This window comes from Lepisosteus platostomus, chromosome 23 (genome assembly GCF_059453375.1).
Source record: "Lepisosteus platostomus isolate fLepPlt1 chromosome 23, fLepPlt1.hap1, whole genome shotgun sequence".
Taxonomy (NCBI): Eukaryota; Metazoa; Chordata; class Actinopteri; order Semionotiformes; family Lepisosteidae; genus Lepisosteus; species Lepisosteus platostomus.
In genome coordinates, this window is record NC_142633.1 from 5,778,848 (window position 1) to 5,795,250 (window position 16,403).

At 42.0% G+C, this 16,403-nt stretch overlaps 1 protein-coding gene across 11 annotated transcripts in view; it reads left to right on the top strand.

Moving 5' to 3' along the window:
• The window catches only part of znf362a (zinc finger protein 362a), an 85,199-nt gene that overhangs the window by 12,732 nt on the left and 56,064 nt on the right, over positions 1-16,403 (top strand). For all 11 annotated transcript variants that reach the window (XM_088616764.1, XM_088616766.1, XM_088616756.1 and 8 more), the window contains exon 2: positions 11,442-11,505. In XM_088616764.1, the coding sequence (XP_088472890.1) occupies positions 11,443-11,505 (63 nt within the window). In that variant the 5' untranslated portion in view covers position 11,442. The remainder of the gene's footprint in view (positions 1-11,441; positions 11,506-16,403) is intronic.

Sequence of the window (16,403 nt, forward strand, 5' to 3'; positions counted from 1 at the left end):
TTGCTTTTCATTTTGCCCAAAAGATTGTTTTTATTATATGTTATGGCATGTTGTAGTGAAATAAAATGCTTATACTCCCTTCTGGTAAAGAAGACAGTGTGTTGGAATGGCTGTCTGATCATGCTTTATGCAAAGGGTGAATATATGTAAGCTTATATATAGGATATAGGCTTAGACTTTGAGACTATAGACTGTAATGCTTAATATGCAATTAGATTAATGAATTAACTGAGAATGATATGCAGTTGCCTTCAGGTGTGTTTGTACTTTTGATGAAATGTGGACATGTGCTGGAATGAGCTACGGATTGTATAAGAGGATCAAGGCACATTTGTATGTGTCACATAGGGCAAAATTGTATTTGTGGGAATAATTTAGTGAGTTCCAGAAAACCTGGTGTTTGAATTTATACATACCTCTAAGCATTCCATTGGGTTAACTCCAACAAAAACACAATTTTGTTTCTTGGTAGTGTGGTGCAAGCCTCTGGAACTATATAGAGGCCTCTCAAGGACAGAGAGCTCTTAAAAGACAGCAACTTAAGGGTCATTGATGTCCATAAATTGAGGGACAGCTTTAAAAATATCCATAATTAGCTGAATCTACCACATTGCACTGTAGTGTCCATTATTTGGACAATCAAGGCCACTGCTATAGTGGACACCCTGCTAGTAAGAGGACTAAGTTTATGTTGTTGTCAAGAGGTTGAGTGGCAAAAGTAAAGGCAGCAGCTGGAATCTGATCAGAGGTCTTCAGGGTACACAGTGGGAAGAACAAAAAGAAAATCCAGCAACAATCGAAATTCAAATAAGTGTTAGATAAAGAGTAGATGATGATTAATGTAGACAAGTGCAGTGTTTTGCATGCAGGTAGCAAAGACAAAAGCTCTAAATTAAAAAATGGAAACGCTGTGCTGAAAGAGGCTTCTACAGAAAAAGACTGAGGTGTCTGTACTGACATGTCATTGCAGACAATAGAGGGAAGCAATTTCGCTGACATTTGGTCTTTATATCTTCTAAATGGTCTATGTGGACAGAATGGCCTCTTCTCATTTGCAACCTTATTATCTTGTGTTGGTATTGTTAAAAGTGTAGCATTTAAATCAAGGCTCATGTTAAAACTGTATAATGCACTAGCAAGACATCTTGTCGAATATTGTGTTCAGTTTTGGTCTCGGCTTTATATAACAGACAATCTGGGGCTTATAGGAAAACCATACACTGACAAGCTGAAGAAACTGAGCCTTTTTAGTCTTGTACAAAATGAGCAGTTGAAACATGAACAAGTGGAAACTACGTGGAAACTGAGAACAGGAAGCTGTTCGTTACTCAAAGAGTTGTGGGAGTATGGAACAAGCTACCCAGCTGCATTATTTATTGAAGCTGATATTTTATGCCTAAAAATGTGAATGGTGACCCACCATTACACAGAATGAGACTGTTTCACGCAATACAGTTTCACTGATTATAGGTAAAGGAGAAATTCACAGTAGGAATAAACCTTCACTTGTTCCTTTGCAGCCCACGCATGGAAAATTACTTGGGGAAAATTAAAATGTAAAAACTGAACTGGTAAATGAGGATCTTTTAATCTCCTGTGTGTATTATGACACTATTTTCTGGTTTTGACACATCGGATCAATTTATAGATTGTCGTTATATTAAGAAATATTACAGATAAAAGGGAGCTGTCGTGTCCTTCCTGCTTGGGTTACTGTAGATTATTGTTTGAGTAATGTTATTTATGTGTTTCTTGAGGGATCCCAGAGATTCGGCTGGAGTATGTGTGGGCAGTTCAGATCCCCTGCAGCACTTAGTATAAATGAAGTGCTTACTGGTTTCAGTCTGAAATTCCCAGTTTTTCAACTTGTTTAGTTAGTGGGCCGGTGATTTGGTCGAAACTGCTATTCAGGATTGTAACATCCATCCATTTTCTAACCACATCTTCCAGTTCAGGACTGGCTTGCAGCTATAGCCTATCCTGGAAAGCAATGGTTGCAAGGCAGGCTACACCCTGGGCGGGACGCCAGTCCATTGCAGAATCTCAGTTATCAGTTATTAAAGCCTATTTTTGTGGAGGCACATCAGTTTGTCAGCTAGCAGTCCATTGCAGTACACACAGACACACACTCGCAACAGGGCCAGTTTTACTAGAGGCCAGTTACCCTTCTAGTCTGCTTTTGGACTGTGGGAGGAAACTGGAGTATCCAGAGGAAACCCAGAAGGAAAATGGGGAGAACGTACAAACTCCACATAGACAGCACCTCAGGACTGGAATTGCAATGCTGACCGCTGTACCATCATGCCGTCTGTATTGTAACATGCAAAGATTCACTCATGGGCTGTAGTGTCTGACAATTGTGGGGCTTGTGAACGCGTTGCTAGTTTATACAGTACTTTAAACTAGGGTCCAGACTGTGGTTGTTAAAGATCCCAAGGTGCTGTTGGTAATTGGTGGGTCCTGTCCTGTCCAAGCTTGGACAGTCTGGCCTCCCTGCAGTTCTTCCTTGCTTCAGTCAGTGCAGCATTTCTGATTTCTCCTCCTGATTGAGACTGCTGGAGTAGAATGGCTGCTCATCTTCCAAGGGGGTTCTGGTCTGGAGGGGTGCAGTGAGACCCCTCCTGTGTCTTAGGAGCTTTGGGATGTAAAGCCCTTTACAAATGCTAGACATTTTTAATTGCTTAGTGTTGGATTCTAATGCAAATGGCTACCTGGATGAAGGTAGTGGTTCTTTCCGGCCAATAATTAAAGGTGTTTTTACTTTCAATTGCTTTCTGATTGTTGCTGAGCCTTTTTTAAAAAAATTCCATCTTCTACATTTGCCAGCTGCTGTATGGTGTTTTCCACTGTGCTATTACTCTGACTGTGGTCGCTTTCATAAAAATAAACGGGCAACAGAGTGTTCAGAAAATTATCTGCAGCAAAAGGAGCTTTGCTGCTTTGTCTCTCCTCAGCTTAATGTGCCCTCCTCCCTGCTGTACTGTATTTTATTATTCTGAAAAATACCAGGTGTCTGGAAATTGTTTCATTTTCCTGAGGCAGGGCTTGCATTCATACTACGATCACGTTCAAAATCTGTGCGCTGGGGGCACATAGTTAACCAAATATGCATTTGAAATGCTTGTAGCCTGCTAATTGGGAAATTCTAAACTAAACTAAAAAAAAAAAAACAATTCATGAGTCAATCCTGTATGTGGGTTCTGTTTGGCTTCTCAGGTAGTCAGGTTGCAGTATGTTTCTGTGTGTCAGTGTGCTTGTATGTTATAAAAATGAATTTGCATTGAATGCAGGGTCCTGCTTTATGCTAGCAGAATTGTGTTTTTTTTTTGCTTTCCTGAAATCCGAAGGCTGGTAGGTTAGTGCCAACAATAATATCAGATTTCCTGAGTGTTAAAAAAAATTGTAAGACTTGAGAGCAAATTACCGAAAGTGGTTCTTCGTTCTTAACGGGTTTTCTGGGAGAGTGATGTTGCTGTATGTGATGGGAGGCTGGTTTCAGTGCCGTGCCAGTTTTGGTTCACTCTGCTAATTGTTGGGGGAATTGAGAAATGAGGGTCTTTGTCATCAGTATATGTAGCTAGTGGAGGTGAAATGCAAAATGTTTATCAGGAGAACCTCGGCTGAAAAGAATAAGCCTTTTGGTCCATCTGGTTTGATGGCTAATGGCTTGTTGACGGAAAATATTTTTATTTCATGGTTCTCCCGCAGGATCTCAGTGATTCTGCATTCATAGTGTGGCTTTGTGGCATGTCCCATACATCTGCTATTCACATGGTAGGTGTGGCCCTGTGAAGAAGTGGCTAAGTCCCGAATAAGCCCGCAGCAGTGTTCTTCACGTCTGTTTCTTCCCAGGGATCGGCCTGAAGAATGTGAAGGCTTTTACAGGTGTTAATACTTTTGTTTTAGTTTCATTTAGGTCATTATAGTGTGATCATGTGTTACTGGGCTCTTTTGTCTTAAATTAAGCTGTGGTCTGACAATAGTTTCTACACAGTTAGCCCACCTGGAAGTGCATTTAAAGCTGAGAACAGAAGGCACTTCTTTACACAAGGGGTTGTGGGAGTATGGAACAAGCTACCCAGTGGTATTGTTAGAGCCAAAACGTCTTCGAGGAAATAACTGGATGAGATCCTTGAATCAATTGGAAGCTAACAACCAAGCAGGCTAGAGGGGCAGGTTAACCACCTATCATTTGTAGCTTGTATACATTTTTGATGTTTCTTTCCCAGTTGTGTTTGACAGCTCTTAACGGTATAACCAGGAATTGGATCACTTTTATCAGCTGCTTTTCCAATCATTGAAAACGCTGACTTCAGAGCTCAGCATCTGGGTGTTTTCAAACATCATGTGGGCTAATGGGGTTGTAGTCTATAGCGGCATCACTTTTATATGATCCTTTTACCTGAATTTTACACTAAGTTTAATTTGCATTGGCACAGCTCCATACAGTATATATACGTCTACATTTGCTGTAAATTTGTCATAGTTTTCACGCCCCCCTCCACACTCATACACCCTCACACGTGCAGGTTTGTGTCAGTCAGAGAACCTTCGGTCTAAGTCTGGATGAAATCAATACTCTAACCCTCCCATCCTGGCACAAATTACAGACCCTGGTCTCGCTGTTGGCTTTTCGCTGGGAAGAAGGTAAAAAAGCGCAGTGTGAGGTTTGGAGTTTGAGATTCACAGGGTGGGTCCAGGCCACAGTCGCTGGTGCAGATTAGGAAAAGCAGTGGTCCTGGTATTTATGGTTGCAGTGCTATAAAGCCTTTGCCCAGGTTGCAATTTCATGTTTTAAAGCTTCCTGTTCCCTGTTAGACGTGTGAGCTACTATTTCCTCTTCCCTGGATGCTGTGTCTCTGTGGATTCCTGTGAAGTCTGTGAAGTTGAGGGACTGTCGTGTGGAAGTTGCTGTGCCATACACTCTGCTGCTAACTGTTACGGAAGCTTCTTCGCTGGTTAGACAGAAGTGTCCTTTCCTGACCTGATACCCAGTATTCTGTGATGTCACACGAAGGCTGGCACAGCGGCTGGATTCTTTTCCAGACAAGGGTATCATCTTTGTGCCTTTGGATGTTGTCTCCTGGTCAGCGTGGGTTTTCTCAATGTGCTCTGGTTGTCTCCCACCCCCTGGAGGCAGGCTGGCCAGGTTAATCGGTATCTCTAACCATCCTTGTGTGTGCCCTGTGATGGACTGGCACTGTGTCTAGGAGATAGGCTTGCCTTGTGCTCTGTGCTTCTGGGAGCAGCTCCAGGCTGTGGTGGCCCTTTCTAAAATTAACTGACTGATAATGAAAGGATGAAATTGCAAATGGATAAGTTGAAAATTATTTGGATTTTTATATACACTAAGCCTAATTGACCTGCTGTAAAACTAACTGCTTTTTTTGTTGTTGTGATGCACATTTTTCGTATGTTACAATCAAGAAAACCTTTAAAATACAGTTGAAATGTTAGGTTCAGGGTCAATGTGGGCTCTTCCAAAGGCCAGCAAATGTTCTAGAACTGGTTGGCACATTGATGGATGCAAGAAATTAAAAGAACAGACGACTTTCTCCAAGGACTTACACCTCAGACTGCTCTTTGAGTGTGATCTTTTCTCATTCATCCACCCATTTTCTAACTGCTTTATCCAATTCAGGGTCGTGGCAGAGCTGGATCTCATCTAGCAACAGGCACAAGGCGGGATACTCTCTGTATGGGATGCCAGTCCGTCACAGGGCACACAGAAAAAGTTTTACCAGAAGCCAGTTATTCTTCCAGTAACTCTTGGGACCGTAGGAAACCAGAGTTCTTTAGACATCCTGGCAGACGGCACCCCAGGTCTGGAATTGAACCCAGGGCCCCAGTGCTGCAAGGCAGCAATGCAAACCACTGTGGTACTGTGCCACCATCTTATCCATTTTCCTTCTTATTTCAATATTTGTTCAAAACGTTGCCCTTTAATTGTGAGTAATGTCTCTCCTTTGTTCAGGACAGCTGAATAAACAACAAGTTGATTAATTAAATTAATTATCGCTAGTCCCTGTACATGAGTTTCCAACAGAAACGGAGTGCTTGCTGCTGTGCATCTGCCCAATTAAACTCTTGCATAGATGGCCTTTTCAATGAAGACATTCTGATTCTTACTGCCCATTCTGTAGCTATTCTGCCCCTGTGTGCTTTCAGTCGATTTTTTATTTACCATGGACTGGCAAATGGAGAAATAACTCATCACTTTTCTTTCAGTTTGCCATAAAATGCTATCCTTTATTTAACCCTTTTTGCAGTTGAATTGTTGAAGGTGGGTGGTTGCATTGGCGTCTTGGAAATATGGATGCATATGACAGCAGACCACTTTTAAATGCAAGAAGCAGTAGTTGTAATATTATTTTGTATGTCTAATAGCAGCACCAATCCATCCTTCACGTCAGTAGTGTTTGAGTGGTGTTTTGCTGGGCTACTCCACATTCTGCAACAGGAGATTCAGTTCAGACATGCAAGTTCTACCCTGCCTGTTTCAGAGTCCAGATGCTGTGTAATGTAGCATATAGAGCAAACACGATGATGTGAACTCTCTAAAAACCTGAACATATGTTTTCATCCCATTATGACATTCTTGTTCCATTAGTGCTATGTTGAAATTGGGTGCCCCCTAGCATTTGTAAACTTGAATTATTTTTTCTCTGTAAAAGAGGGATGAGTATCAGGCACGGTTCCTTACAAAAATATTATTTTATATGCTGCATTCCTGCTTAGTAGGAGAAAGAGCACAGACTGGAGGGGAGTAGTGTCTGATGGGAGTGCCTTGAGCTCATGGATGCTCGGCACTCTGGGTATACTGTAGCATTTTTGAGCTCACTGTAGCCCTCTTGTGTTCTGCAGATTGAGAAGCTAAGACAACTGTGTGGAGTAATGGTTAGAGCTCTGGACTCATATCAAACTTGGGATGAAATCCTGCTTAAGGTGAAGCAAGGTACTTCACTAAGATTGCTGCAGTAAAATACCCAGCTCCTGAATTTCCATTGACTTTAGGTCTCTGGTCAGATCCTTGTTTAGCTCAATGTGAGGATTATAGCCATTGAGGAAGGTTGTTTACGGAGGATTGGTGAACTTTTTTTTTAATAAAATGGATTAGAAGACCAAAGATTCTATACTTGTTCAGAGATGCTTTAGTAAAGGACATCCGATTAGGAACAGAATTTTTTGGAACATGTAGCTCAGGATGTTTGTCAGTCTACTATGTCTTCATTTGTTTTCATTAATAATGCTCAACATTAGGGCGGAGCTGTGGCACTGTGGCCAAGGATCTGCACCTGCGCCTGGAAGGTTGCCGGTTCAAATCCCACGGCACGCGGAGGAATCCTACTCCGTTGGGCCCCTGAGCAAGGCCCTTGACCCCAACTGCTCCAGGGGCGCTGCATAAATGGCTGACCCTGCGCTCTGACCACAAGCTTCTCTTTCCCTGTCTGTGGGTCTCATGGAGAGCAAGCTGGGGTATGCGAAAAGACAAATTCCTAATGCAAGAAATTGTATATGTCCAATATAGTGATCTTATAAGCACTCTTATCTTATAGTGCTTATGTGTGCTGAAAATAAATGTTCTTTGAAAGCTGCAATAAAATATATATTTTATGGATTCTTTACAGGAACAAACATTTACAAGAGGGAATAAATGATGGACATTTTAAACCTACTGCTCAAGTAATTTAAGACTTTTCTCTGATGATCTAGTCCACCCTGCTTAGTTTCCTAAGATCACCAGTCACCTCTGTCTGCCATGAACAAAAAGACCATAGCCACCACTTTGAACGTTTGTACTCAATGAGTCCCTCAGACACTCTCCCTAACAGAAGTATTGAAATTAGACTGTACTATAAATTAGCATTTTAATATTATTCAGAGAAGATGCTAGGAAGTTTCCTTCGCTGAGAGTTGATTGAGCACCTAAATTATTCTGTCGAGAAAACCGATCACATTAAAAGTCATTTTGCTCTCCAGGTGTACAATAATGAAGATGAGTGGACGATTACTCTGGTCTAATTTGTGCGATATGCATGTACAGGATAGGTCATTCGTTTTTGGAAGATACATTCTTTTTTCTAAAGACACTCTCAAATAAGGTTTAGTGCTGCAAAATTTTAATGAATTTGTTTGCATTTCCTCAGAAAGGGACAGCGTCATAAGTTATTTCACTTTCTTAATTATCTAGAGCTTCCATGTAACCAGTTTTCCTGTATGAAAATTCCATAGCCTGCAAGGTTGTGCAGGAGCTTGGTAACGTGCCTCTGACACACTTATATGCAGTTATTAGCAAATGTGTGCACGAATATGGGCCCCTGCAAATGTAAAAGTCCTTTTCTCAGTCGGCTGAAGCCAGAAATGTTCTAGATTTTATGCTTTTGCTTGCTTCAGAGGTTTTGATAAAAGCAATAAAAAATTAGATAGTTTTTAGATTTGTAACTTTACAAATTGCATCGCACAAATGAGGAGACATTAGTTCTTACCTGCAGAATGTGCTCAAACACGGATGGAGCTTTAATGTTTCGTTTGTTTATATAGCTAAATCAATTGAGAGGAGTTTCTGCTTTCCAGTGAAAACCTGGAGCTCTCTTAGTAGAGCAAACTATTATTGGAGCCATGTGAGAGCAGTGCTGAAGTGGTATCGAAGAGCTAAGAGGTACAACAGAAATGTGTCAACCAGCATGTGAACGCATGACCCTCCTCTCTGGAGGCCAGAGTGCTAACACTGTTCCTCATGACACACACCTTACTTGTTCTCCCTGTCCTGAGTCCGGGATGATGCCTACTGCTTGTTAAACAGTGAGGAGTCGTGACCTGGTGTTGTTTATTGCTTCTGGTGAATCGATTAATAAAGAAGACTTGCCCTTTATTCACAATTACTTGACATCCTTAACATTTAGTTGTTTGTTTGCATTTGTAGTATAAAAAGTACTATATTGAGTTATCACTTGAAGTTGAAACTCTCTAGCAATGATGAAATGCAGGGAGTGTATACATATGGTATATATTAAAATTATAAGAAACATTCAATATCTTTATATGATATAAGATTCAGATGTGAACATTTTTAGGTTGTACATTAGGTCATCAAAAATATTGTTACGTATTTTTTCTAGCAAAAAAGGCATACTGTTAAATAACCATATACATTGTATTGCTTTGATGTTTCTATGGACCTGTGGAGTTTGTGGTTGAGGTGTGTTAAGTTAGGATAGGTCTTAGGATCTGCTGTGATAGTGCTGAAAGAGAGGCATACAACACTGTAGTTCCTTGTTTCTCATGATAGAAGGTCAGACTCCACACTTACATGGATAGTGAATAATCCGCTGATTAGATTTGTAGTAGTCGCAGTCTTTGGCTTTTGTTGTCATAAAGCGAAAGTCTGCTCCATATCTAAACCAAGCTCTTCATGAAATTTCACCTTAATGAGTATGTCAACTGCATCCTGGCCAGGTACTTAATAAAAAGCTGCTTTTTTAGAGGTTGTGGCAAGACCATTCCTTTTAATTTTGGCATGTTTAATTTTAATGATAATAATAATAATAATAGTAATTGCTTACACTTATACAGTGCTTTTCTGGACACTCCACTCAAAGCGCTATACAGGTAATGGGGACTCCCCTCCACCACCACCAATGTGCAGCATCCACCAGGATGATGCGACGGCAGCCATAGTGCACCAGAACGCTCACCACACATCAGCTCTCAGTGGGGAGGAGAGCAGAGTAATGAAGCCAATTCATAGATGGGGATTATTAGGAGGCCATGATTGGTAAGGTCCAATGGGAAATTTGGCCAGGACGCCGGGGTTACACCCCTACTCTTTACGAGAAACGCCCTGGAATTTTTAATGACCACAGAGAGTCAGGACCTCAGTTTTACGTCTCATCCGAAGGATGGCGCCTGTTTACAATATAGTATAGGACCCACATGGACCGCAGGGTGAGCACCCCCTGCTGGCCCACTAACACCTCTTCCAGCAGCAACCTTAGTATTTCCCAGGAGGTCTCCCATCCAGGTCCTGACCAGGCTCACACCTGCTGAGCTCCAGTGGGCTGCCAGCTGTGAGTTGCAGGGTGAAATGGCTGCTGCCAATTTTGCGTGCTTTGGAGCAAGAACCACAGGGTGGTGTGACCCTTCATCCTGCCACAGTGAGCAGTTTCAGAACCGCTGGCTTCACGTAATTCAACCCCTTCCTTTCTGGACAGACTGTTTCAAATTCACAAGAAGCTAAACCATGGAAAAAAAATTTAGACTCGGGGCAGTGCGCTTTTCCTTTGGGCTTCCTCACTCTGTCACACTGGTCTCCGGCTCAGACACCAGCCCGATCTTCAGGTCATTAAAGGTGCCTCTTTGGCTCACCATAAGGGCAAAGTATTCAAATATTGACCATGTGCATGCCTGCATGTGTGTTAGACACATAGAAGGATTTGTGTGAACCTCAGCAACAGGTTTTGGTAGAAGGACATGTGTAAAACCCAATATGAATGTTTGCTTAAGTTTTACACCATTGGAACCACTTAACCTTTAACATGTAAAGTAAAGGCACCTCTCACAGAATTAATATTTATAATAATAAACTATGCCTTTAAAGGTGGCTTCTCAAAGCGCTTTACAGAACAACAACAGCAATAAATAAAAAGAATACACAAGATAAAACAAAATTACAATATACAGAGACCGTGGATGGTGGTACTACGAAAAGCAGAGGGGTGAAGAATGGAACCAGTTAAGTTAAGGCTCTTTTAAAGAATTAGGTTATGAGTCTGGATTTGAAGGAGTTTAGAGACGGTGACTCTCTGATATCCTTGGGCAGAGAGTTTCAGAGCTTGGGGGCATAACAGGAGAAGGCCCTGTCACCCATATAATGTAGACGGGCTTGGGGGACAGTAAGGAGACCAGAGTTAGAAGAGCGAAGGTTGCGAGGTGGGGAGTAGGGGAATAATAGTTGATACTGAGGTGCCAAGCCATGCAGAGCCTTATAGGCGAGCATGAGGATTTTAAAGTCCACACGGAATTTGACCAGAAGCCAGTGCAAGGACTCCAGGATAGGAGTAATGTGATCATTTGCACTAGACCTGGTCAGGATTCTGGCTGCTGAATTTTGGACATACTACAGCTTGTTCAGAGTAGATTTAGATACCCTAGCGAGTAGAGTATTACAGTAGTCAATTCGAGAGACCACAAATGTGTTGATCAGCTTTTCAGCCACAGTTAGTGAGTCCTAATATTTCATCTTTGTGTGAAAAGAGGTTAAATCCTTTCCAGGTGAATCCCTGGAAAAACCACTCTGTTGTGGAACAAGAACTACACGCGATGTGCTGAGGTAGTGCTGTTGAATTAAGTACTGTTGTCGAAGATTAATCTAAAAAGGCTTCTTGTTTTACGAACAAACTCAGTGTGTGTACTATTTAATCCTTGTTTGTTTGTTTTTTTAGGATGGCAGAGCCTCGGTTTAATAATCCCTATTTCTGGCCTCCTCCACCAACCATGCCCAGCCAGGTAAGAACATCTACAGTTTTTTGGGGGCGGGTTTCTCATGCAGTTTCTTTAAACTGTGACGCTCTGTTAGACAAGAAACCAGTATCAGTCATGTGCTGTGATCATTCGCTGTTAAATAAAGGGGTCTTCTAGTGTTCATTGCAAACAGAACTCTTAATTATTGGGTCATCTAGACTTTAAAATAAATTATTTTGCATGTTCAAATAACCCAGTGGTTGAGACTGCACTTAACAATTAATGTATGCCCAGATTTCAGACTTCTTCAAGGTCTTCTAAAGCTTATTAACTGAAGGATGCAACTGAGTTAAAGCACAGAAATCCTTTCCGAGCTGTTAAATTTAACAAGGGCAAATTAGACTGAGTGTTTAACACGGATTGGAGCCAAGACACTACAGATCCTTCAGCAACAGAGTGTGACTGGCGCACCGGTAGGCTTCTGAATACAGTATCGCAAAACCAAGTGCATTTACAGCACTTTGAAGAGCATGCTTCTTATCAGTGTTGATGTGTAAAAGGTGCATATCGCCAGTGTACGATCTGAAAACTTTGACTTTTACAGACTCCAAGAGACATAGCGAGTTGGACTTTACCTGTCCCTTGTCCTTGATCACAAGACACCTCAAACCTCCGTGTTTGCAAAGAGAGGAAGAAAAGCCTTGTTAGAGTGGGGTTAACTGGAGCAAGAATGTTAGGCGCTGTGCTCTTGGGATGTGTTGTGTCTTGTTCTTGCTGTGCTCTTGGGCTGCCTCTAGGGAGACCTCCTCTTCCCTGTAGGCGCTGTGGGGCTCCGCTTGGAAAGTGATTGAGCGCACGCTTCCACACCGCGCGCGTGGTCTGAGCCTCTCGTTCTCTCCCATGAGAGCCCCTCCCAAGAGCATAACAACTTTCTACGGTTTTATTAAAAAATTAAATTACACTTTCCTGTCAATGTAATTTACGCACAAATAATTAATTGTTCACGGTAGAAAGTTCTATACCATTTAGCATAAAGATCACACCCACTTGCTCACATAAGTGATTGACATAATTAGTAAATAGGTCAAATCAACATAGACACAGACTTAACACAGGTTATTGTATCTAGTAATGTTGGAGGCCCAAAATACCTATAAATGGCATCAAAACGGCTTTCCTCCAGGTCCTCCAGTTTCCTCCCACAGTCCAAAGGCATACTGGTAGGTAAATTGGCTTCTGGGAACACTGGCCCTGGTGTGAGTGTGTGTGCCTGTGTGTGCCCCGTGATGGACTGCTGACCCATCCAGGGTGGACCCTGCCTTGTGCCCGGTACTTGCAGGGATGGATTGTATGGACAGATTAAATATTTTTCTTAGTAAAATGATCTGCTTTGATGCTTTAATTAAGGTTTTAAATAGTTAGCAAAACCTGAACATAAAGACATAAATGGACATTTTTAACTGTAGCTGGAAGCCTTGAAGACTCAAGTATTCATTGACCCAGATCCAGCTGTTGTCTCATTAGATAACAATAAGTCTACTTTTAACAACATCCTCGTCACCTCTAAATATTTAGGAAATCCCCTTTGCCCTCTAGTATAACTGCGACAACTGCTCTAGAGGCTAAGAAACTTTGAAGTTTCTTACCTTGCTTGGAAAGATAGGGTCTTGATTTTTAAGTGTGCACTGTCCTCAGCCAGTCAGGTGACTCTCGCTTAACAGACACAAGTTAAAACAATTATTTTGAACACAGCAATTTAACAAGCCAACCAACGCCAGGAGCCCGCTCAGAAACCGAAAACCCTCTGCTGCTTTCCCACAATAAAAGTTTTGCCGCTATAAGAAAGCAGATATCAAATACTGTGACCAAATCAGTTGACCCAATTTGAGATAAAGACATTGCCTCTTCCTTGAGGCCAAAATACATTTTTGACTCATGAGTGTTTCATAGACAGGAAGTGAGGATTGAAACAGAAGAAGCAGTGCTTGTTTACTGTTTGTAGACCTTTGTTTAAGCTTTTCTAGATGTATGTTTTTGTCTCAAGCACAGTGGGGGGAACAAAAATTGGCTTTACTGCTGGAGTGTGTTTCTGCTCCCTTGAGGAGGAGCTGGAGTGTTTCCTGTAGAACATTTATTGGAGGTGTGGACAGGGCAGTGTGTGTGGAGGTACACGGAGTGTGTAGAACTCTACAGGTACTGTGGAGCTTCAGGAGCAAGCAGACAGGCTCTTGTCCGGTGGATCCGGTTGTTAAGGTCCATGTTGGAGCAAATGACAGACATTATTTATTCAGTTAACTGTTGAATGGCCAGATGTTATACTGGAAATCTACTTTCATTTCAGTGGATGAATAAGCTTCTTAATTGAACAGATCACCTCCTTCACTTTTATTGTTTCAGGAGTTTAGATGTTTTTTTTTTAACTTTGGCCAACCCTGTTTATTATCCTGCAAGGGGGGGTGAGTAAACATGTAAAAGGAGTATTGGGAATATAGCCGGTATATAGCTCGTATCTAGATGAGCTATGTTGGTACAGACCTAACCAGAATTAGATAGATAAGACTTTATTGATCCCGAAAGGAAATTGATGTGTTACAGCAGTACAGCCCAAGACAAGCAAAAACAGACATCACAATAGACGAAAAATTATAGAAAATAAATAAAAATAAATACAAAGGTGTGTGCAAAATATGATGATCATAGTCACTGTGAAAACAATAAAATATGTGCAAAATGTGCATAGGTTTATACAGATTGACTATTATGACTATAATTCAAGCTAAAGGTGCTACTACCAAGCACTGACTCAGGTGTTTGTACCCATTTTTCTAGGTTTTCATCTGAGATTACTTTTCAGAATGTTTGGGCATTTGTTTTTCTCTTGGAGGTTGTGTGTTACAATATGTGAAAAAAAGTTAAATCAATTCTGATGAATGTGACATGATTTCAGGCTGTCAGGCCACAGTATGTGTTATTTTGGAAAAAGTGTGTAGAGCTTCTATGGACACTATAACCAGAGTGTGTTCCTGCCCAAAAATATTGCACACAATGCTGAGAAATTGAGTGTGTAATACCCTTTTTTCTGCCCAAACCGGGTTTTGCCTAGACTATGGCCAGCAGCCATATCACCCTGCAACTCACAGCTGGCAGCCCACTGGAGCTCAGCAGGTGTGAGCCTGGTCAGTACCTGGATGGGAGAACTCCTGAGAAAAACTAAGGTTGCTGAGGTGTTAGTGGGGCCAGCAGGGGGTGCTCACCCTGCAGTCTGTATGAATCCTAATGCCCCTGTATAGTGATGGGGACACTATACTGTTAAAAAAGCACAGACTTTCCAATGAGACATAAAACCGAGATCCTGACTCTTTGTGGTCATTAAAAATCCCAGGGTTTTTCTTGAAAAGAGTAAGTTTGTTACCCTGGTGTCCTGCCAAATTTCCCCCTGGCCTTTACCAATCATGGCCTCATAATAATCCCCATCTATGAATTGGCTTCATTACTCTGCTCTCCTTCCAACTAATAGCTTATGTGTGGGGAGTGTACTGGCGCACGATGGCTGCCATCGTATCATCCAGGTGGGGCTGCACACAGGTGGTGGTTGAGGGAAATCATTATTACCCATAAAGTGCTTTGAGTGCAGTGTCCAGAAAAGCGCTATAAATGTAAGGAATTGTTACTAGACTAAAGCTAAATCAATTGACTGCTGAAAAGCTCCTAACAGAAACAGAGATATCTGGCCACGTGACACCAATACTGGCATCTCTACACTGGCTCTCAATTATACCGGGTCAATATCGTGTTCCTGTAGTGGACTGGCAGTCTGTCCTGGGTGTATACGGTCTTGCGTCCATTGCTTGAGGGGTTAGGCTTTGGCTCCGGCGTGACTCTGTATTGGAAAAAATGATTACAGAATGAATAGACGATTTTTTTTAGTTTTACAAAGCCCTTAAAGGGACAGGCCCCATCTTAAATGATCTTACTTATTGATCCCCTGGACTCTGCAGTTCTGAGCACTTTCAAAAAGCTTACTGGTGTTCCAGTATTTGCCTTCAGTGCTCTGAGTTCCCTTCAATAAAGGAGTCTCTGGCAATATCAGTCTTTTGAAACCAGGTTGAATGTGAGATTTTAATGCCTTATTCCCCGTGCCTGTAACAGAGCAGCCTTGTTTGGACTGTAAGAGCGGGGTTGAGCAGCCAGAGGGCAGCGTTGAGACACTCCCAGCTAGAGCAAACCTCCCATTCTAACGAGGAGATTAAGGAATCGGTCACACCTGTGGATAGAAATACCCCAAAAAAGAAGTTCAGAGTAGACAGAGCTTGGTGGTGAGGCCTTAGAGCATATTCCAGCGGAGTGAAAACTGAAAATAAGACTGTTGTGGGAAATTCTTCATGAGGGGAGCAGGACACACAGTCTTGTGCAGATTGAGTTTTATTGAGATCAGTAAGGACAGCAATGCTCTTGGGTCTGCCCCGCAGAACAGACAACAGAAAGGGGTTTCCATCCCGTATCTATAGTAAGGCCTCAGAAAGAGGTTTGGTTTCACAGTTTCATGGTCTGTTATGGGTATTTGTCCTGTCCTTTGATATGTAGCATTGGTTGAGTGGCTTTTTCCTGTTTCTTCTGTTGATGGTATTTTTATGGGTGTTTGTCCTGTCTTTTGTTGTGTATCATAAGTTGCTGGAGTTTCTAAAGCAAGTCAGGTTTGTTTTATCTTCGTGTAACCGTTGGTGAAGGCCTAATGAGCAGATCCCAGCAATTCCTTCCACAGTTAAGTGCAGTGCTGGATATGTGGGTTATTTACATGACCCAGTTTTAAGACTTACCTCATTGCAGCAGCCTTGAGTGTTGTCCTGCCAGCCCACCAGTAACTAAGAAGAGAGGTAGAGGACTGGCCTAACAGGACTGACCGGCTGGGGTTTTCACTGCTACTGCTAGAGTGGGAGTCAGGG